General features: G+C 43.7%; 1 protein-coding gene across 1 annotated transcript in view; it reads left to right on the forward strand.

Annotated features, from left to right (window-relative positions):
• Positions 1-893: 893 nt before the first annotated feature.
• Positions 894-22,847, forward strand: part of LOC311118434 (tight junction protein 1-like) — a gene marked incomplete at its 3' end in the record, with an annotated part of 30,568 nt that continues 8,614 nt past the window's right edge. The window contains exons 1-7 of the mRNA XM_084193235.1: positions 894-946; positions 3,731-3,855; positions 4,060-4,162; positions 6,326-6,662; positions 12,012-12,115; positions 13,938-14,106; positions 15,945-16,089. Coding sequence (XP_084049361.1) covers positions 899-946; positions 3,731-3,855; positions 4,060-4,162; positions 6,326-6,662; positions 12,012-12,115; positions 13,938-14,106; positions 15,945-16,089 — 1,031 coding nt within the window. The remainder of the gene's footprint in view (positions 947-3,730; positions 3,856-4,059; positions 4,163-6,325; positions 6,663-12,011; positions 12,116-13,937; positions 14,107-15,944; positions 16,090-22,847) is intronic.

Here is a 22,847-nt window from a genome sequence, read left to right on the forward strand (position 1 = left end):
GCCATTCGAGCTATATTAAATGAGCGAAATGTATTTGGTTGCAATGTTGCAATGTTTTACATCAAGGGTGGTCAACCATCCTCCAGGAGAGCTAATGGGTGTGCAGGCTTTTAGTCCAGTCCCCCTCTAACAAACCACTTTTTAGAAATGAGCTGCTCAACCGGACCTTGATAAACTGTCTCTGATGTGTTTGAGCAGGGCTTGATCAAAAGCCTGCACACCCAGCAGCTCTCCAGACTGAGGGTTGACTACGTGTTTTATACTGTTGCCTAAAAGGGATTCTACTTTGTGGCGTTTAAGTGCCTTGCTCGACCACAGGAGATGGTAAATGGGATCAGAGAGCGGCCTCCCAGTGTCGATACCACATTACACTTACTTTTTTTATACGTACATAGAGACGCCGCCAATTGTTGGTCATGGAAATGTGGTTAAAAATCACGGATAAGTCATGAAATTCCATCTGTCAAAATGTGTATGAACCCTGATACAAGGAAAACCACTAATCCGTCACAACATTTTACATTTTTACATTTTAGTCATTTAGCAGACGCTCTTATCCAGAGCGACTTACAGTTAGGGAATACATATTTGTTTTTTTTATACTGGCCCCCCGTGGGAATCAAACCCACAACCCTGGCGTTGCAAACGCCATGCTCTATCAACTGAGCTACATCCCTGCCAGAGGATGTAGCTCCACAAGCCGATCCATGATAGGCTCATCTAAAACACTGGCACAATTGTGTGTGGTTTATTTTTTGGGGGTTCTGAAATGTATTTTTAGATATTGAGGTTGGAAAGTTAATTTTTCTAAATGAATGCGTCTAAAAGCCTGGGGGCTACTGACACTAATTGGAGTGATGATGAAAATAACTTTATTTTCTTTTTACAGACTGCAGCAATGGAGGAGACCGTCATATGGGAACAACACACAGTAACTCTACACAGGGTGGGTAGTACATAGGATACCTGTCTCTCTCTCTCTCTCTCCCTCCTTGTCGCTCTCTCCCTCCCTCCTTTTGTCTCTCTCCTTGTCTCTCTCTCTCTCTGTCCTTGTCTTGCTCTCTTCTTCTCTCTCTCTCTCTCTCCTTGTCTCTCTCTCTCGCTCTTTCCATGTCTCTCTCTCTCGCTCTCTCCTGTCTCTCTCTCTCTCATTGTCTCTCTCCTTGTCTCTTTCTCCTTGTCTCTCTCTCTTACCTTCTCTCGCTCTCTCTCTTTCTCCTCCTTGTCTCTCTCTCCTTGTCTCTTACTCCTCTCTCTCTCTCTCTCTCTCTCTCTCTCCTTTTCTCTCTCTCTCTCTCTCTCATTTTCTCTCTCTCTCTCTTTCTCTCTCTCTCTCATTGTCTCTCTCTCTCATTGTCTCTCTCTCTCTCCTTGTCTCTCTCTCCTTTTCTTTCTCTCTCTCCTTGTCTCTCTCTCTCCTTGTCTCTCTCCTTGTCTCTCTCTCTCTCATTTTCTCTCTCTCTCTCTCCTTTTCTCTCTCTCTCTCTCCTTGTCTCTCTCTCTCCTTGTCTCTCTCTTTCTACTCCCCTCTCTCTCTACCCCCCTCTCTCTATCACCCTCTCTCTATCACCCTCTCTACCCCCCTCTCTCTACCCCCCTCTCTCTATCACCCTCTCTCTATCACCCTCTCTACCCCCCTCTCTCTACCCCCCTCTCTCTACCCCTCTCTCTCTATCACCCTCTCACTACAGTACAATCGGAAAGTATTCAGACCCCTTGACTTTTTTGATTTTTGATTAAAATTGTTTAAATGCATTTTTTTCATCATCAATCTACACACATCATACCCCATAATGACAAAGCAAAAACAGGTTTCCGAATGCACTGTATTACCTAATTCACATAGGGTTTGTGGTATGTTGACAACAACAGCAAAAAAGGGCAATGTTTATATGGTCCCCTTTCAAACAGACAAATTTTTTCCACATTCTTGTCGGCAATCGCCTTTTATATCACCATGCTTGCCGCCACTGAGCAAGAGACATTCAACTTTGACCCTGTTGTTGCAATCGTTGTCTTGTCATGGCAACCTGACGTGTGAGAGCAAGCTCTAAATCCGACAGAAATGCACTGCTTTCATTTCTTCACATTCACAACAGTAATTTAGCAGCTCGCCATACTTAATTTAACGCGTTCATTTTCCTGTTATGGTGAATAAAAAGTTGGCTGCATTTAAACTCAAAACGTGCTCAGATATGTTCTGTATATGAGCGCTCTCGATCTCCCTCTCCTTTCTCTCTTCACCCCCTCCTCTGTCTGTGTGATGGTTGAAGCACCTTCTCCTCTATCTGTGCCCTTGCCTCCCTCCATTTTGTGCTACTTCCCTCCATTTTATTTTTCTCCTGCCTCCACTCCACTAGTCAGCATGCTGCCAGCTGTACAAGTACAGTATGCTCACTGAACACACAATAACAGGACCTTGTTCATTAGGCACCAAATGGAATAAAACTGACTGAAGCGGGGAGGGACTACCGGGACTTGTCCAATAAGAAACAAGCATTTTTGTTTCCCGTTGCAAAATGTTAAACGTTTACCCTAATGAACATGATCCAGGTAAAATAGATGTGTGGAAAGAGTACGTGTCACAGGGTTCTCCTCTGTGTGAAGGACAAGACACACCTTAATGAACGTCGGCCATGCGCAGTAGATCACCTGCTGGGTGCCCGACGAACGGTTATGATTCAACATGTAAAATCGTCTTGAAATGAATAGAAAATGGCCGATGTGATAGGACGCCGCTTTTAACCATTCGTCGACACTGTCTGTTTTGCCCTTAAAAGTGTTCATGGTTCTTCCACCAGGCTGTAGAGCACAAGGACACAACTTGACCTTCCGTACAGGCCAGGGTCGGGCATATGAACACAACAAGCATGGATTGTCAATACAAATCACCGTCTGTCATGTCCCATCCCCACTCCTGCACTCCTCCTATTTCCTTGTCTGTCCATTTCACCTTCACCTAATGTAGAAACTGTAAATAACTCTATCTCACTATATGTTACTGTTGAAAGAGGATAAACGGTTGCAAGGTAGCTATGTTATGCGTGGTCCTCTGTAGCTCAGCTGGTAGAGCACGGCGCTTGTAACGCCAAGGTAGTGGGTTCGATCCCCGGGACCACCCATACACAAAAATGTATGCACGCATGACTGTAAGTCGCTTTGGATAAAAGCGTCTGCTAAATGGCATATTATTATATTATATTATATTATATTATATGCGGTTATCACTTAGTCTACCTCAGACTTTAGTTCACAGCAGATGGTTCTCTTGTTAAATAGTAGCTAACTTGCTAGCTGTTCGCTACTCTCCCCTATGGAACCAATACAGTGCTTTGTTTACAAGGTGACGTTATAGTGTAACTGTTGGGACTGGGGAGGTCTGTGATACAACTCAGTGGTAGTGATGAATACAGTTGTTGTGTTCTAACATGCTACTTTCTCTCGCTCTCTCTCTCTCTCTCTCTCCCTCTCTCTCTCTCTCTCTCCCTCTCTCTCTCTCTCTCTCTCTCTCTCTCTCTCTCTCTCTCTCTCTCTCTCTCTCTCTCTCTCTCTCTCTCTGTCTCTGTCTCTGTCTCTGTCTCTCTCTCTCTCTCCTTCCCTCACTCTCTCTTTGTGGTGAATACTATTGTGTTCTGACGTCACATGCTAGTCTCCTGAGTCTCTCTCTGGGTCTCTGTATCAGCAGGCACCAGGGTAGCCAGTTAACATGCCATTTTCCATCTCTGTGCAGGCACCAGGGTTTGGCTTTGGGATAGCCATCTCGGGAGGTCGGGATAACCCTCATTTTCAGAGTGGTGAGACCTCCATCGTCATCTCAGACGTCCTGAAGGGAGGTCCAGCCGAGGGCCTACTGCAGTAAGATCCTCTTCTCTTCTCTTGGGATGAATTACACACATGGGCTTGGAGAAAATGGAACCTCTCTCAAATTCATAGATGGTGCTATGGATGGTGCAAAATTATAGTATTAAATAAACATTTTTTTTTTTTTTACATTTGGTTGTTTACAAAGACATTGTTTACATTGTTTTACAAGTTGCTTTCTCCTCCTTGCCTTCCCAGGGAGAATGACAGAGTCACGATGGTCAACGCTGTCTCCATGGACAACGTGGAGCATGCATACGCAGTCCAGCAGCTACGGAAAAGTGGCAAGAATGCAAAAATTGTGAGTATCATTTTGAGGAACCTAAGATTTAAAAAGTTCTATGTTAAAGCCAGACTCAATAAGTCAAAAATAAAAACATCGCCATTTTTTTGTTTGTTTAATATATCTCGAAATTGATCAATGAAAGCTTAATTTGCCATTTGTGTCACTTCAAAGTGATACAAATTACGTTTTAACAAGGTGTCCTTAATTGTGTTTTAAGGAATTCTCCAGGTAATTATGATGCATAGCCTATGTTATTGATCATTTTCTCACGCACGTTCTAGGCCTATCTGTTCCTCTGGTCCATCCACGACTACAGCAACACATCAACAATACAAATAGGCTGACCTATATCGCTCTTATTTGAAAAAAAGACTCAGAAATGAGAGTTGAGTGATATGGAATAAAAGTGTAATTTAGCTGACAAATCCTTGTGGTAACGGTTCATATATTGGCTCCTGGCTGTTTGTCTGTCTGTGCTACAGCTGTGATGCACAGCAGTGCAGATTTGAAATCACCGGCGGGAATGTCACAAAGTTTCTTTGAGTTTTCTGTTGCTAGCATGAGTTTTGGAATGAAATGGAAATTGTGTGGTGGTTTTTCATTCAGCAAGGGATTGGGAATATTTCCAATTTGCTAAGACTCGTCACTCACAGCTATTCTAGTGATAGTGCCCACATGCTGCTGTGGACAGTGCCAATGTCTGATCATCAACGAAAGCCAGCTAGCTGTCTACTGCTGGTAAGTGAAGCTAGTTAGCGAGCTAGCTAGAAAACAGCCAATAGAGCCCACACGCGCATTGCTAAATGTTCATACCGGTGGTGTAGACCTACTACACAGCCAAATAAACTGTTCATGCACTTACTCTGAAACTTTGCTGGAGTTGTTAGCAGGCTAATTGTTTTCATCTTGGATGTTGAGTTTACTATCCTTTTGATGGCCTACTTATTTTATAATTTAACCCTATAGGCTATTTCTAAGGGTTGACTTTTCCAGACAAGTGTTTGCGCTGCAGGAGAAGCAGATTATGACGCTATCGTTGTTACTGCATTATATTGTTGTCTATGAAAAAATTAGAATTACATTTTACTGCTCTAATGTTCATTGCTGACTTGTAAATTGTTCTTTTTATAATACAGTAGCATATGCTTGTTGTAACTAGAATACTGGCGAGCTAGCTAGCTAATTTAGAAAATGTAGCTGTCTGACACTGATCAAAGGAAGGTGGCCCAGCGTCGCTGCCGCTTCAGAACTATCAGGAAGAGGACGTTATGACGTCTTGCCTGGGTTTGTTTACATTACGTATTGTCTGGGTTTGTTTACATTACGTATTGTCTGGGTTTGTTTACATTATGTCTTGTCTGGGTTTGTTTACATTGGGTCTTGCCTGGGTTTGTTTACATTAGGTCTTGCCTGGGTTTGTTTACATTAGGTCTTGCCCGGGTTTGTTTACATTAGGTCTTGCCTGGGTTTGTTTACATTAGGTCTTGCCCGGGTTTGTTTACATTAGGTCTTGTCTGGGTTTGTTTACATTATGTCTTGTCTGGGTTTGTTTACATTGGGTCTTGCCTGGGTTTGTTTACATTAGGTCTTGCCTGGGTTTGTTTACATTAGGTCTTGCCCGGGTTTGTTTACATTAGGTCTTGCCTGGGTTTGTTTACATTAGGTCTTGCCCGGGTTTGTTTACATTAGGTCTTGCCCGGGTTTGTTTACATTAGGTCTTGCCTGGGTTTGTTTTGTCGCCCCAACAAAACAAGGTGTAAAATGTAAACAAAATGACACAACTGACTGACTGATAGAATCCAGCTGTTACTAAAGTAAATTGGGCAGTTCCTTCATCTTAATACCTGGAGCATAGCACGTTTGGGACTAACCTGTCATCTGCTAAAACCTGGGGGTCATATCTTAGCACTTCCAGTGGGCATGGAATGCCCCAGAGAGAGAACTGGGAGTTTGGGGTGTAATGTCGTGACAGGGGGCTTACCACAGAATAAATTACAACAATTATTATGTATTAGATTTTGTCTCTATGGGGCTAATGTCTTGTCACGAGAGGGAGAGAGAGGGAGAGAGGCAGGGAGGGAGGGACAGAGTTAGAGATTACAAGGAAGAAATGGGGGAAAGAAATTGGGGTGTAATCTAGTGACATTGGGCTAAAGTTGTCTTCTTCTTCCTCTTCAGACGATCAGACGGAAGCGGAAGGTGCATGTGCCCATGGGTCGGCTGGGGGAGAGGGAGACCATGTCGGAGCATGATGAGGAGGATGATGAGGAGGACAGCTACGACGAGGAGATATACGAGACGCGTTCCGTACGCAGCGGCCCCAGTGCCTACAGCGGCGTGGGAGGGGCCTCGGCCCGGCGCAGCGGGAGGAGCACCGGAAGGCGGGACCGGGACAGAGAACGTGACCGCAGCGGCTCACGGGAGAGGAGTCTCTCCCCGCGCTCCGACCGGCGCTCGCTCAACCAGCCCCCGCGGCCCGCCAAAGTCACCCTCGTCAAGTCCCGAAAGAATGAAGGTGAGCATCACAAAGTTGGGATATATGTTGTCTAGTCGGGGTTAAGGTTACGGGTTAGTTTGGATATGTGTTGTCTAGTCGGGGTTAAGGTTACGGGTTAGTTTGGATATGTGTTGTCTAGTCGGGGTTAAGGTTACGGGTTAGTTTGGATATGTGTTGTCTAGTCGGGGTTAGGGTTACGGGTTAGTTTGGATATATGTTGTCTAGTCGGGGTTAAGGTTACGGGTTAGTTTGGATATATGTTGTCTAGTCGGGGTTAAGGTTACGGGTTAGTTCGGATATGTGTTGTCGGGGTTAAGGTTACGGGTTAGTTTGGATATGTGTTGTCGGGGTTAAGGTTACGGGTTAGTTTGGATATGTGTTGTCTAGTCGGGGTTAGGGTTACGGGTTAGTTCGGATATGTGTTGTCAAGGTTACGGGTTAGTTCGGATATGTGTTGTCTAGTTCGGGGTTAGGGTTACGGGTTAGTTTGGATATGTGTTGTCTAGTCGGGGTTACGGTTACGGGTTAGTTTGGATATGTGTTGTCTAGTCTGGGTTAGAGTTACGGGTTAGTTCGGATATATTTTGTCGAGTCGGGGTTACTGTTAGTTTGGATATACACTGAAAAAATATATAAACTCAACATGCAACAATTTCAAAGATTTTAATGAGTTACAGTTCATATAAGGAAATCAGTCAATTGAAATAAATAAATTAGGAAACTATGGATTTCATGACTGGGAATACAGATATGCATCTGTTGGTCACAGATACCTTCAACAAAAAGGTAGGGGCGTGGATCAGAAAACCAGTCAGTATCTGGTGTGACCACCATTTGCTTCATGCAGCACGACACATCTCCTTCTCATAGAGTTGATCAGGCTGTAGATTGTGGCCTGTGGAATGTTGTCCCACTCCTCTTCAATGGCTGTGTGAAGTTACTGGATATTGGTGGGAACTGGAACGTGCTGTCGTACACGTCGATCCAGAGCATCCCAAACATGCTCAATGGGTGACATGTCTGGTGAGTATGCAGGCCTTGGAAGAACTGGGACTTTTTCAGATCCTTGCGATATTGGGCTGTGCATTATCATGCTGAAACATGAGGTGATGGCGGGTGGATGAATGGCACAACAATGGGCCTCAGGATCTCGTCACGGTATCTCTGTGCATTCAAATTGCCATCGATAAAATGCAATTGTGTTCGTTGTCCGTAGCTTATGCCTGCCCATACCATAACCCCACCGCCACCATGGGGCACTCTGTTCACAACGTTGACATCAGCAAACTGCTCGCCCACACAATGCCATACACACTGTCTGCCATCTGCCCGGTACAGTTGAAACCGGGATTTATAAGTGAAGAGCACACTTCTCCAACATGCCAGTGGCCATTGTTGGTGAGCATTTGCCCACTGAAGTCGGTTACGGCGCCGAACTGCAGTCAGGTCAAAACCCTGGTGAGGACGACGAGCACGCAGATGAGCTTCCTTGAGATGATTTATGACAGTTTGTGCAGAAATTCTTCAGTTGTGAAAACCCACAGTTTCATCAGCTGTCCGGGTGGCTGGTCTCAGACGATCCCGCAGGTAAAGAAGCTGGATGTGGTCCTGGGCTGGCGTGGTTACATGTGGTTTGTGGTTGTGAGGCCGGTTGGACATTCTGGCAAATTCTCTAAAACAACGTTGGAGGCGGTTTATGGTAGAGAAATTAACATTAAATTCTCTGGCAACCGCTCTGGTGGACATTCCCGCTCCCTCTAAACATGAGACATCATTGTGCAAATTTTAGAGTGGAATTTTGTCCCCAGCACAAGATGCACCTGTGTAATGATCATGCTGTTTAATCAGCTTCTTGATATGCCACACCTGTCAGTTGGATGGATTATCTTGGCAAACGAGAAATGCTCACTAACAGGGATGTAAACAAATTTGTGGACAACATTTTAGAGAAATAAGCTTTTTGTGCATATGGCACATTTCTGGAATCTTTGATTTCAGCTCATGAAACATGGGGCCAACACTTTACATGTTGCGTTTTATATATTTTTTCAATATATGTTGTCTAGTCGGGGTTAGGGTTAGTTGGGATATACAGTACCAGGTGTGTTGGGTCATTGTCCTGTTGAAAAATAAATGATAGTCCCACCAAGCGCAAACCAGATGGAATGTCGTATCGCTGCAGAATGCTGTGGTAGCAATGCTGGTTAAGTGTGCCTTGAATTCTAAATAAATCACAGACAGTGTCACCAGCAAAGCACCCCCACCCAATCACACCTCCTCCTCCATGCTTCATGGTGGGAACCACAGATGCGGAGATCATCCGTTCACCCACACCGCGTCTCACAAAGACACGGCGGTCGACCCAAAAATCTCAAATTTGGACTCATCAGACCAAAGGACAGATTTCCACCGGTCTAATGTCCATTGCTGGTGTTTCTTGGCCCAAGCAAGTCTCTTCTAATTATTGGTGTCCTTTAGTAGAGGTTTCTTCTGAGGCTGGTAACTCTAATGAACTCATCCTCTGCAGCAGAAGTAACTCTGGGTCTTCCTTTCCTGTGGTTGTCCTGATGAGAGCCAGTTTCATCATAGCGCTTGATGGTTTTTGCGACTGCACTTGAAGAAACGTTCAAAGTTCTTTACATTTTCCATGTTGACTGACCTTCATGTCTTTTAAAGTAATGATGGACTGTCGTTTCTCTTTGCTTATTTGAGCTGTTCTTGCCATAATATGGACATGGTCTTATACCAAATAGGGCTATCTTCTGTATACCCCCCCTACCTTGTCAAAACACAACTGATTGGCTCAAATGCATTAAAAATGAAAGAAATTCCACAAATTAACTTTTAAGAAGGCACACCTGTTATTTGAAATGCATTTCAGGTGACTAACTCATGACGCTGGTTGAGAGAATGCCAAAAGTGTGCAAAGCTGTCATCAAGGCAAAGGGTGGCTATTTGAAGAATCTCAAATATAACATACATTTTGATTTGTTTAACACTTTTTTGGTTACTACATGATTCCATATGTGTTATTTCATAGTTTTGATGTCTTCACTATTATTCTACAATGTAGAAAATAGTACAAATAAAGAAAAAACCTTGAATGAGTAGGTGTGTCCAAACTTTTGACTGGTACTGTATACATACACATAAATTAATTAATAAAAGCGATGTCTATGTCTTCCAAGAATAACATGCTGATCAGACCGCCCACATTGCGTGCGCGAGCGTTGCAAAAATAAATGTACACCTACATATTATTCAATCATCTCATCCAATCTGCTCGCGCGCGTCTGTGTAGCCAGGCGCCAAAACAGAACTTGGTTCCATTTTAGACATTTTGACGCCTCTCCCATCTACTCATTGGTTTTTACAAGCATATACCCACCCGGGTGATTGAAAGATGAACGACGTCCGCACTCCAGTCCAGTGGGTGGCGGTAATACACCTTTAAGCTTGGTTACCAAGTTACTGCCGTTTTTAAAATCCACAGAAGAAGAAGAATAAACAAAGGCGAGAACAAATCAAATAAGATCAAAGAAAAACAAAACCAGGTATTCATCTGCGGATCAATTGCCGCAGTAGAGAACACACAATTCCGTGCGACCCAAAATGGGTCAAAACTCCACAAAGATCCAGCTACAACAAGAAAAGGGACCGTATTTTACTGCTGGTAAAATAACAACCCATGTTCATCTCCCAGGACAAATTAGCTAGAAAAAGCAAGCTAGCTAAATGTGTTTCGACCTGTCCCCAAATTAATATACTTGGTTCACAGTTGGCCTTGGTATCCCAACCTGCGTGTCATGAACACATTCGGTGGGGGTAGACAAAATCGACATGCTAAACAAGATCGAATAGGCGAGTAACTAAATCAAATGATAAAATAATAAAAGTCACTGCATTCTAAATATTTATTTGACAATTGTTCTTTCATGATAAATACGTACATCGCTTTCCTACCCCTCTATTCCCCTTCCCACCCAAACAAATTATCATAATTCATGAATTCCAAATGTTACAAAGAGCAACACCCAAATGCTTGAATATGTTTCTAAACACTTCTACATTCATGTGGACGCTACCGTGATTACGGATAATACTGAATGAATCGTGAATAATGCTGAGTGAGAAGTTACGGACACACAAGACATGCTAACCTCTCACCATTACAATAACAGGGGAGGTTAGCATTTTTGGGTGGTATGATATTTGTGCATCTGTAACTTTCTGACTCATCATTATTCTCAATTCATTCAGTATTATCCGTAATGATGGTTGCATCCACATTAATGTAGAAGACATTATATTCTTATTTACAATAAAAGTGACTCCAAAATGACACAATACATTATTTACCATTCATTTCTATTGGGCACAAAATAATCTGAAACACAACCAAAACAAACAACAGCAAATGCATCCAACAAGTTTGTAGAGTCACACGCTTGATGTAGTCATTGCGTGCTAGGAATATGGGACCAAATACTTAACTTTTTAGTACTTTAATACACATACTGTATAAGTGAATTTGTCCCAATACTTTTGGTCCCCTAAAATGGGAGGACTATATACAGAAAGTGCTGTAATTTTTAAACTGTTCATCCGATATGGATGAAATCACCCTCTAATTAAAGATGACAGTCTGCACTTAAACCTCAGTCATTGTATAATTTCAAATCCAAAGTGCTGGAGTACAGCGCCAAAACAACTCTCAATAGTGAGCAGATGGGCTCTGTTTCAGAATAGCACTTTTTTTGTAGAATAACTGCTGTTCTACACGTTTCACACGTGAGCACTCGCAATACACTCAGCAATAGTTTGTTTCGGGGAAATATACTTTCTATTTAATTTTTACTATAAAATATATGTGTGTTGACTGTGATTTAAATGGCAGGGGAATATAAGCTTACTATGCACAGTAACGTTAAACTCAAAATATGCTATTCTGTTCTTTTGAAGGAAAAATAAATAGTATCGTAATGTTTCTTAAGACCTGCCTAAATTAAATAATGGATTTCTTTGTCATGGTGTGTATATTAAATTGATTTATTAGACTGTTTAAAATGTAGACGTTCCAAAGGCGCGCATTGTTGTCTGGTACGTGCCGAGGCCCGGCGATGCTAGTGATAACCGCTGCTACCAACTGCTGCCCTCTCAGAGCTCCATAGCCTCCTACCGGCTAGCAGACGTGAGCGATTGTCAACATGCTATACTATGCTAACATGCTATAGCATCCCATACTGCTAACATCCTATACTATGCTAACATGTTATAGCATGTTAAACTGTGCTAACATTCTATATCATGCTATACTATGCTATGCTAACACTCTCTTTGTTGCTGTTTCGTTCACTCCGTAAGCAGAATATGGCCTTCGCCTGGCCAGCCACATCTTCGTGAAGGACATCTCCCCCGAGAGCCTGGCGGCCAGGGACGGAAACATACAGGAGGGAGACGTAGTACTGAAGGTGAGAAGCCAAAGTGATTCTTTAACTAAGAGAGAGAGGTAGAGAGGTAGAGAGGTAGAGAGGGAGAGAGAGGAGAGAGGGAGAGCGAGAGAGAGGTAGAGGGAGAGCGAGAGAGAGGTAGAGGGAGAGAGGGAGAGAGGGAGAGAGAGAGAGAGAGAGAGAGAGAGGGAGGGAGAGAGAGGTAGAGAGGGAGAGAGAGAGAGAGGGAGGGAGAGAGAGGTAGAGAGGGAGAGAGGGAGAGGGAGGGAGAGAGAGCGAGAGAGAGAGAGGGAGGGAGAGAGAGGTAGAGAGAGAGAGAGAGAGAGAGAGAGAGAGAGAGAGGGAGGGAGAGAGAGAGAGGTAGAGAGGGAGAGAGGGAGAGGGAGAGGAGGGGAGGGTGGTGTGGTACTGGGGAGGGAGGGACTAGGAGAGGGGGAGCGAGGGAGGCGGCCCGGGATGGAAAATACAGGAGGGAGACGAAGTACTGAAGGTGAGAGGGGAGGGAGGGAGGGAGGGAGGGAGGAGGAGGAAAGGGAGAAGGCTAAATAAATGGGGATAATAATAATAATAATAATAATAATAATATGCCATTTAGCAGACGCTTTTATCCAAAGCGACTTACAGTCATGTGTGCATACATTTTTACGTATGGGTGGTCCCCGGGATCGAACCCACTACCCTGGCGTTACAAGCGCCATGCTCTACCAATTGAGCTACAGAGGACCACCCATACGATGAGGTATTTAGGACATTGTTCTGTAATCAGCTAAAGAAATGGGGATGAGGTATTTAGCACATTGTTCTGTAATTGGCTAAATAAATGGGGATGAGGTATTTAGCACATTGTTCTGTAATCAGCTAAATACATGGGGATGAGGTATTTAGCACATTGTTCTGTAATTGGCTAAATACATGGGGATGAGGTATTTAGCACATTGTTCTGTAATCAGCTAAATACATGGGGAGGAGGTATTTAGCACATTGTTCTGTAATCGGCTAAATACATGGGGATGAAGTATTTAGCACATTGTTCTGTAATCAGCTAAATACATGGGGATGAGGTATTTAGCACATTGTTCTGTAATCAGCTAAATACATGGGGATGAGGTATTTAGCACATTGTTCTGTAATCGGCTAAATACATGGGGATGAGGTATTTAGCACATTGTTCTGTAATCAGCTAAATACATGGGGATGAGGTATTTAGCACATTGTTCTGTAATCAGCTAAATACATGGGGATGAGGTATTTAGCACATTGTTCTGTAATCAGCTAAATACATGGGGAGGAGGTATTTAGCACATTGTTCTGTAATCAGCTAAATACATGGGGATGAGGTATTTAGCACATTGTTCTGTAATCAGCTAAATACATGGGGATGAGGTATTTAGCACATTGTTCTGTAATCGGCTAAATACATGGGGATGAGGTATTTAGCACATTGTTCTGTAATCGGCTAAATACATGGGGATGAGGTATTTAGCACATTGTTCTGTAATCGGCTAAATACATGGGGATGAGGTATTTAGCACATTGTTCTGTAATCGGCTAAATACATGGGGATGAGGTATTTAGCACATTGTTCTGTAATCGGCTAAATACATGGGGATGAGGTATTTAGCACATTGTTCTGTAATCGGCTAAATACATGGGGATGAGGTATTTAGCACATTGTTCTGTAATCGGCTAAATACATGGGGATGAGGTATTTAGCACATTGTTCTGTAATCGGCTAAATACATGTTTTTCCTCACTGTCTCCTGCACACAGACAAGCTAATTGGTTGCTGTGTCTAATTAGGTTAATTATTAACATTTGTAACTAATTGGTTATTTCCTCTCAGATCAACGGCACGGTGACAGAGAACCTGTCGTTGATAGACGCTAAGAAGCTGATTGAGAGGTCAAAGGGCAAGCTGAAGATGGTGGTGCAGAGAGACGAGAGAGCTACGCTGCTGAACATACCAGACCTGGACGACAGCATCCCATCTGCCAACGCCTCCGACAGAGACGGTGAGGGACACTACATAGGTGTGTGTGTGTGTGTGTGTGTGTGTGTGCGCGTGTGTGCGCGCGTGTGTGTGTGCGCGTGTGTGTGTGTGTGTGTGTGTGTGTGTGTGTGTGTGTGTGTGCGCGCGTGTGTGTGTGCGCGTTGTTTCGTAATGCTGTAATAGGCTAAATACTGTAGGGTCGTGGGTGTACATGCATTGTGCTGAAAGGGAAAGCCCCGTCAAAGTTGAAATACACAACAACGTACTTTCATATTCCGGGACCACCCATATGTACAATTTATGCACGCATGACTGTAATTTGCTTTGGTCAAAAGCATCTGCTAAGTGGCATATATTATACTGAACAAAAATTATCAACGTAAAGTGTTGGTCCCATGTTTTATGAGCTGAAATAAAATATCCCAAAAATGTTCCATACGCACAAAAAGCTTATTTCTCTCAAATGTTGTACACAAATTTGTTTACATCCCTGTTAGTGAGCATTTCTCCTTTGCCAAGATAATCCATCCACCTGACAGGTGTGGCATATCAAGAAGCTGATTAAACAGCATGATCATTACACAGGTGCACCTTGTGCTGGGGACAATAAAAGGTCACTCTAAAATGTGCAGTTTTGTCACACAACACAATGCCACAGATGTCTCAAGTTTTGAGGGAGCGTGCAATTGGCATGCTGACTGCAGGAATGTCCACCAGAGCTGTTGCCAGAGAATTTCATGTTCATTTCTCTACCATAAGCCGCCTCCAATGTTGTTTTAGAGAATTTGGCAGTACGTCCAACCAGCCTCACAACCGCACACCACGTATAACCACGCCAGCCCAGGGCCTCCACATCTGGCTTCTTCACCTGCAGGAACGTCTGAGACCAGCCACCCGGACAGCTGATGAAACTCTGGGTTTGCACAACCGAAGAATTTCTGCACAAACTGTCAGAAACCGTCACAGGGAAGCTCATCTGCGTACTCGTCGTCCTCACCAGGGTCTTGACCTGACTGCATTTCGGTGTCGTAACCAACGTCAGTGGGCAAATGCTCACCTTTTGATGGCCACTGGCACACTGGAGAAGTGTGCTCTTCATGGATGAATCCCGGTTTCAACTGTACCGGGCAGATGGCAGACAGTGTGGGTGAGTGGTTTGCTGAAGTCTATGTTGTGAACAGAGTGCCCCATGGTGGCAGTGGGGTTATGGTATGGGCAGGCATAAGCTACGGACAACGAACACAATTGCATTTTATCGATGGCAGTTTGAATGCGTACGACAGCGTGTTCCAGTTCCCGCCAATATCCAGCAACTTCGCACAGCCATTGAAGAGGAGTGGGACTACATTCCACAGGCCACAATCAACAGCCTGATCAACTCTATGCGAAGGAGATGTGTCGCGCTGCATGAGGCAAATGGTCACACCAGTTACTAACTGGTTTTCAGATCCACGCCCCTGCCTTTTGTTTTAAGCTATCTGTGACCAGATACCAGATAATGCATATCTGTATTCCCAGTCATGTGAAATCCATAGATTAGGGCCTAAATAATTTATTTCAATTGACTGATTTCGTTATATAAACTGTAACTCGGTAAAATCTTAGAAATTGTTGCATGTTGCGTTTCATATTTTTGTTCAGTGTAGATAATAATAATAATAATTATTATTATTATAATTATAATTATAATAATATGCCTTTTAGCAGACACTTTTATCCAAAGCGACTTAGTCATGTGTGCATACATTTTTACGTATGGGTGGTCCCGGGGATCGAACCCACTACCCTGGCGTTACAAGCGCCGTGCTCTACCAATTGAGCTACAAGTTGAGTATGGTGTTTTGTGTGTTTGAACAACAGACATTTCAGATATCCATTCGGTGGCGTCCGACCATTCCAACCGATCCCATGACAGACATCGTAGCAGCCGGTCCCGCTCCCCTGACAAGCGCTCTGAACCCTCCGACCACTCCAGACACTCCCCTCCACAGATCAGCAATGGCAGGTAAACACCACAACACCTGGCTGCTACACAGTCGAAGTCAAAGGCTCACAGGCAGCCTAATTCTGATATTTTTCCACTAATTGGTCTTATGACCAATCAGATCAGATCTTTTGCTAATAATTTAGGAAAATATCAACATTGGCTGCCTGTGCAAAGGCAGCCTTTGAGCTTTTTTGAAATTCTAACCCAGTGGACAAAACTAGTTGAAATGACTTCATTACGACACGAAACTGGCCTCATTACGACGGCATTTCAAACCGTTTTGACCGCTGGAAATGTAGATGTTTTTAGGGGTTTGTTAAGTGTCTTTTGTTTTCCTGTTTTTGTTTTTTTTGCCCCACTTAACGAAGACACTTCAGTTGGAGAATACCGTAAGTTGGACAGCCCTTTCCCCAGGAGCTCACTGTTATAGAGCTCACTGTTATAGAGCTCGCTGTTATAGAGCTCACTGTTATAGAGCTCGCTGTTATAGAGCTCACTGTTATAGAGCTCACTGTTACAGAGCTCACTGTTACAGAGCTCACTGTTATAGAGCTCACTGTTACAGAGCTCACTGTTACAGAGCTCACTGTTACAGAGCTCACTGTTACAGAGCTCACTGTTACAGAGCTCACTGTTATAGAGCTCACTGTTACAGAGCTCACTGTTACAGAGCTCACTGTTATAGAGCTCACTGTTATAGAGCTCACTGTTACAGAGCTCACTGTTACAGAGCTCACTGTTATAGAGCTCACTGTTATAGAGCTCACTGTTACAGAGCTCACTGTTACAGAGCTCACTGTTACAGAGCTCACTGTTACAGAGCTCACTGTTACAGAGCTCACTGTTACAGAGCTCACTGTTACAGAGCTCACTGTTACAGAGCTCACTGTTACAGAGCTCACTGTTATAGAGCTCACTGTTACAGAGCTCACTGTTACAGAGCTCACTGTTACAGAGCTCACAGGGAAGTCTATACAGTGAGCTCTATAACAGAATAGAGCTCCCTGTATAGACTTCCCTGTATAGACTTCCCTGTATAGAGCTCACTGTACTTGGCAGATGACAGAATAGTGACTAGATTTATACATAGACTAGATGAGTAAATGGATAGTACCCCATGTTGATGGTTTAAAGCTTAGAAATGTAGATTAATTCAAAATACCCCCGTATTTCTCCCCTTTCTACAGATGATTACTTATAACCACTAAATCCATTTCCATAAAGAATACGTATCTGACCTGAATTCTGTTGGCTATAGTTGTGTGTGTGTGTGTGTGTGTGTGTTTTTGAATTTGATAAATCTTTGATGAGTCCTAGATACCCTTTATGTTTGACAGTGAGACTGATATCAGGAAATCAGTGCTCAGTTAGCAGCCATGGTTTTACACTGTCAAACACTGCAGTATTCATTTGGCTTCAAGGACACACACACACACACACACACACACACACACTGATTCATGGTACTGTAATGTACATGCTATACATCAATTATTGAGTGTCAGGTCTTGTTCTGGCTCAGGGCTTCAGTAGGGCCACATTCACACAGGACAGAACACAGCCTGTGGAAGTGTCACACGATCTGTGGAAAGTATTTTTGTGGATTGTGAAGAGAGGACAACGTTTTGCACAAGGACAATACGCCTTCTAACTGTGGGCTAATAACGGGTTGTGTCACGCACTAAATATCACTAGTCCCCGTGGATTGGGTGTATGTGTAGTGACAGCAGATTAAGACACAAATACCAGGAAATGTTCATCTCTCTCAAAAAAAGTGTTGGTGATGAGAGATAACAAGCCAGCAGTATTTTGGCTGTGTAGCATTTTAAGGGATTTTGAGACCGGACAGTTATGCTAAGTTATTGACGTGGAGGAGAAGGTTAGGGCAGATCGATTTATCTAGCTGATCTGTGAATGTCCTATTTTTCCCAGTCGGTTCCAGGAGATCGGTTGGCAGTGAAAGGTTCTTCCAGTATGTGTTGAATAAAAGCAGTTTTTCTTTCCAGGCTGTTTGAGCAGACTCCTTCCTTCACGGTTACGTTGTTGCTCAAAACCACACTTCCAGTCAAAGGAGAAAGTGTGTGTGTGTGTGTGTGTGTGTGTGTGTGCAGGTTTTGTTCTGCATATAAAAGTATTGGGTGGGAGACCTAAGTCTTTTATCGGGCCGTCTTAAGTCCAAACAGTAAAACAACATTATTATGATTATTTATTTATTTTAGAGAGAAAGAAAATGTAATGGTAAAACATTTTCAGTGTAAACTTAAACAACTACAACAAGATAGAAAGTATGTAGAAAATATAATGGTCCTAAACTTTAATGAGATCATCTTTGAGTACTAACAATCACCCCCCCCCCAAAAAAAAAAAAACTAGACAGTCAGGGAGAATCTGCAATTCTAAAAATGTCATGGCATGGGGCACCGATTTCGATTTTGTTATGAGTCACTCAGATGGCATAAGCCATTGGCAAAGTGTGTAGAATTGCAGGAAATTTGCTTTAAAACTGAAATGTATTATCTCAGTTCCATGACAAAATGTGTAGAATTGCAAGAAAGTAGATTTAACCCCCTAGACTAGAGCCCTCAAACTCAACTCTGGACCTGGAAGCCAGTTCCACTGAGCTTTTTCATTGTTCCCCTCTAATCAGGGACTGATTTAGACCTGGGACACCAGGTGTGGGTGCAGTTAATTATCAGGTAGAACAGAAAACCAGCAGTCTCTGGACCTCGTAGGGTAAGGGTTGAGTACCCCTGCCCTAGAGTTTAAGCCTGCTGGTTTTCTGTTAATAATCTCTGAGAGAGATAAGAAAGACCAGGGATGGGGTACAACACAGCAAATAGATCAGGTGGATTGAGACGCAGCCCATGCAACAAAAAAAAAAACATATCTCTAGCTTAAACAGACTGATTTCTTTTTTTAAAATATAATGCTCATTCGATTTCCGGGGTGACGCGGACATCGACTCTAGGGGGTTAAAACTGTAAAATGTTCTCTCTGCCCCATGGCAAAAGCTGTAGAATTGCAGGAGGTTAGCTTTAAAACAGCAGAATGTTTGTCTCTGATGCCAAGAAGAGGGCCTATAAATTGGCCACACCCCACTGCCACCCCAACCACCTGAGCCCCATTTTGATCCAGAAAAAAAAAAACCTGTTTGTGTGTTTTTAGGTGCTCACACACTCACTTCTCCCTCTCTGTCCTGTGAAAAGGCAGTGGTTTGCCAGTAGAGTTGTAGCTGTGCCAGTCGTGATGGAGGGCTTGGAGCTCCCCCATGATTATGTTCTCTCTACCCCAGGACAACCCCCTGACCCCAGGACAACCCCCTGACCCCAGGACAACCCCCTGACCCCAGGACAACCCCCTGACCCCAGGACAACCCCCTGATCCCAGGACAACCCCCTGACCCCAGGACAACCCTCTGACCCCCTGACCCCAGGACAACCCCCTGACCCCAGGACAACCCCCTGACCCCAGGACAACCCCCTGACCCCAGGACAACCCCCTGACCCCAGGACAACCCTCTGACCCCAGGACAACCCCCTGACCCCCTGACCCCAGGACAACCCTCTGACCCCCTGACCCCAGGACAACCCCCTGACCCCTGACCCCAGGACAACCCCCTGACCCCAGGACAACCCCCTGACCCCAGGACAACCCCCTGACCCCAGGACAACCCCCTGACCCCAGGACAACCCCCTGACCCCAGGACAACCCCCTGACCCCCTGACCCCAGGACAACCCCCTGACCCCAGGACAACCCTCTGCTCTGTTTCCCAACTATAGTACCCCTACAGCAGGGGTTCCCTTCATGACTAGGGCTGTTGAGGTGACCGTATTACCGCCACACCGGCGGTCAAGGGTCATGATGGCAGTCAAATTCCACGTGACCGTTTAGTCACGGTAATTAGGCTTCTCCAAGCTCTGATGCTGCTGCTGGTCATTAGTAGCCTACCAAACTTGCTAACTGCCTGGTACTCAGCTCTCTATTGTCCCTCTAATCACTCTGACATCAATGCAAATGTAATCGGAAATCTAATCAAACACTTCATGAGAGCCCATGAGCTCATGTTGGGCAACATTTCTATAGGCTATGCAATTGCGTGAGAAAACAGAGTGATGGCCTCTACTAAAAATAGGAGGATCAGCTTTCTATAGGCTAGGCCTACTATATTTATTTCTCAACCTTCCTAATATTAAGCACATTGCTTCTCTTTAAAACAGGAGTATAGCCTACCTGGCTGGCATGAAAATAAACCACGGGAAAAGCGTCCTCCATTCGCTATTTAAGTGCATAGATGACATTTATTTTTTCCCGCTGCCCCTGTTTCAAGACAGGTGCATGATAATGGTCCATTCTAAATCAAAACAAATTTCACACATATATTATTTAGTAAATGTAAAGACAAGATTAAATCAAGAATAGTGTGATGGGTGACAATATTAGCCTATCACTTGTGAATGATGCCCAGCTTGAGGCAAACAGCGCCTTTTGGCTACTTTTTCAAATCATAGTCGCACACCTCATGTAGCCTAGCCCATAGGCCTATATGTTTTGATAAAGTTTGTATCACAACTAAAGTGGCCAAATAACTTCTTAAAATGAAGCACATTAATCCGCTTTACAAGGGGTTTAGAGCCTAACTGGTATACAGGTTTGGGGAAGATAATTTTCACCATAAAAATGCACCTTTATAATAAAAAGCATTACATGCATAATTGCATTTGTGGTCATTTTGAGAATGGTGTTTTCCTTCTAATGGAACAGTCGCGCTTATAGCCTACTGCCGTGTACATATTGCTGCGCTTATTAATATGAAGAAATAGCCTAATAGTTTATATCAACATTTTAAGCTAAACGTTCTCATCTGTTGCGTCAGGCTCATTGCTTAAAACAGGGTTTTTTTATGCTAGTGGTTGTAATTTGGGATCTATTGCATCCCACAACTGTCCCAGACTATGATTGGAAAATTAATTTATTGCACAGAATAGGTCAACTGTTGTACTATGGGGGATAGTAGATTGACATAGGCTAGTGCTTTTGCTGTTCGTTAGGCCTACTCATCTTGTTGGCTGACGAAAAGTAAATGTGGACAGTTCTTCCAATATCTTCAATATGCGCCTCGGAATTGGTTAAGGACGCGCGCAGTTGCGCCCCCGATGTCTGTCTTTACATGTGACATTTTAGTCATTTAACAGACGCTCTTATCCAGAGCGACTTACAGTTAGTGAGTGCATACATTTTTCATACTGGCCCCCCCGTGGGAAACGAACCCACAACCCTGACGTTGCAAGCGCCATGCTCTACCAACTGAGCTACACAGGGCCAAAGTAACCTTTGAGAAAGACCCCGATCACGTGACTGAGAGCCATGTGAGTGAGAGGCGCTTCAGCACGCAGCGGGGAGAAGGGAATTATATTCAGCCCAAGGGCACAATGGCCACTGGCCGCAAAAGGCAAAGCTCATGCCTTTCATGTGACTTTTTTCCCAATGATCATTAGTCTCATCATGCAGCCTTAGAATGTATTAAAAATCAAAACATATAGCCCAACGTTTGTAGAACAACTAAAGTTACATTAATAACTCTAAATTAACCATATAGGAATACCTATTTCTTTGTTAACCGCTCAACACAGAATAGCCGCATGTGCGCACTCCCTCAAATCGTTTGGAGAAAATATCCTTTCTATTTTATTCAGCTTTGTTCAGTTGTATTCTTCATACTATAAAATAATGCCATGGAATTCTAAGCCAATCTTGTCTGCTAAATGAACTAGTGTAGCCCACAGCCATATGGCATAGCCAGATCAGAGCCTAACATAAGGACAACTCAGAGTATGCTATTCTGTTCTTCTGAAATAGACTACATTTTCTTCATATCATGTTTCTTTAGACCTGTCTAAACTAAATAATGGATTTATTGTGAAGGTGTAGGCTATATTACATGGCTTTATTAGACTTTTTAAAATGTAGATGTTCCAAAGGTCTGCATCAGTGGCTTGTAGGCTATGTGTGGAAGCCAGGAGATGCTAAATGTGTTTATGTTAATTAACGGTCAATTACCATGAGACAGGCAGTTTTTTGCTTGACAATCACCGGCTGACAAAATGTCATGGCCGCCACAGCCCTATTCATGACACAAGCTGTTCACACCCCTCTTGTTGGCAGAGAGAACATTTAGCAGGTTTAAAGCTTATGTCCTGCAATTCTATACATTTTGCCATGTCTAATATGTATTCATGTGATATTTGAGTGACTCAAACATTACAAAAATCTATGGGCTAAAAAACCTAGCTAGAAAACGTTAGCTGACATGGGCTAGTTGATCTGGATATTTCTAACAAGTTATAAATAGCTCTCTAAGGTATGTAATGACTCCCCTGCTCCCCCCTCGCGCCCCCAATCATTCTCTACACTACACTTGCTTGTTTTGCCACATAAACTGAACTATTTTAGAGGTTGAAATTGCAGGTGCGGTAGAGATAGAGAGAGAGAGTTGAAAACAGCAGGTCTTGGACAAGGTAGTACGTCCGGTGAACAGGTCAGGGTTCCATAGCCGCAGGCAGAAGAGTGGAAACTGGAGCAGCAGCACGACCTGGTGGACTGGAGACAGCAAGGAGTCATCAGGCCAGGTAGTCCTGAGGCATGGTCCTAGGGCTGTCTACACCCATTTAGCCCCACCCATTTAGCCCCGCCCATTCATTAAGGATTCTAAACAACCAAAGATTTGAAGACTAAAGGCTGGTTTATACTACGGGTGGAGACTAAAGGCTGGTTTATA

The sequence above is a fragment of the Coregonus lavaretus genome (genome assembly GCF_964263955.1).
Source record: "Coregonus lavaretus genome assembly, contig: HAP1_SCAFFOLD_3494, whole genome shotgun sequence".
NCBI lineage: Eukaryota > Metazoa > Chordata > Actinopteri > Salmoniformes > Salmonidae > Coregonus > Coregonus lavaretus.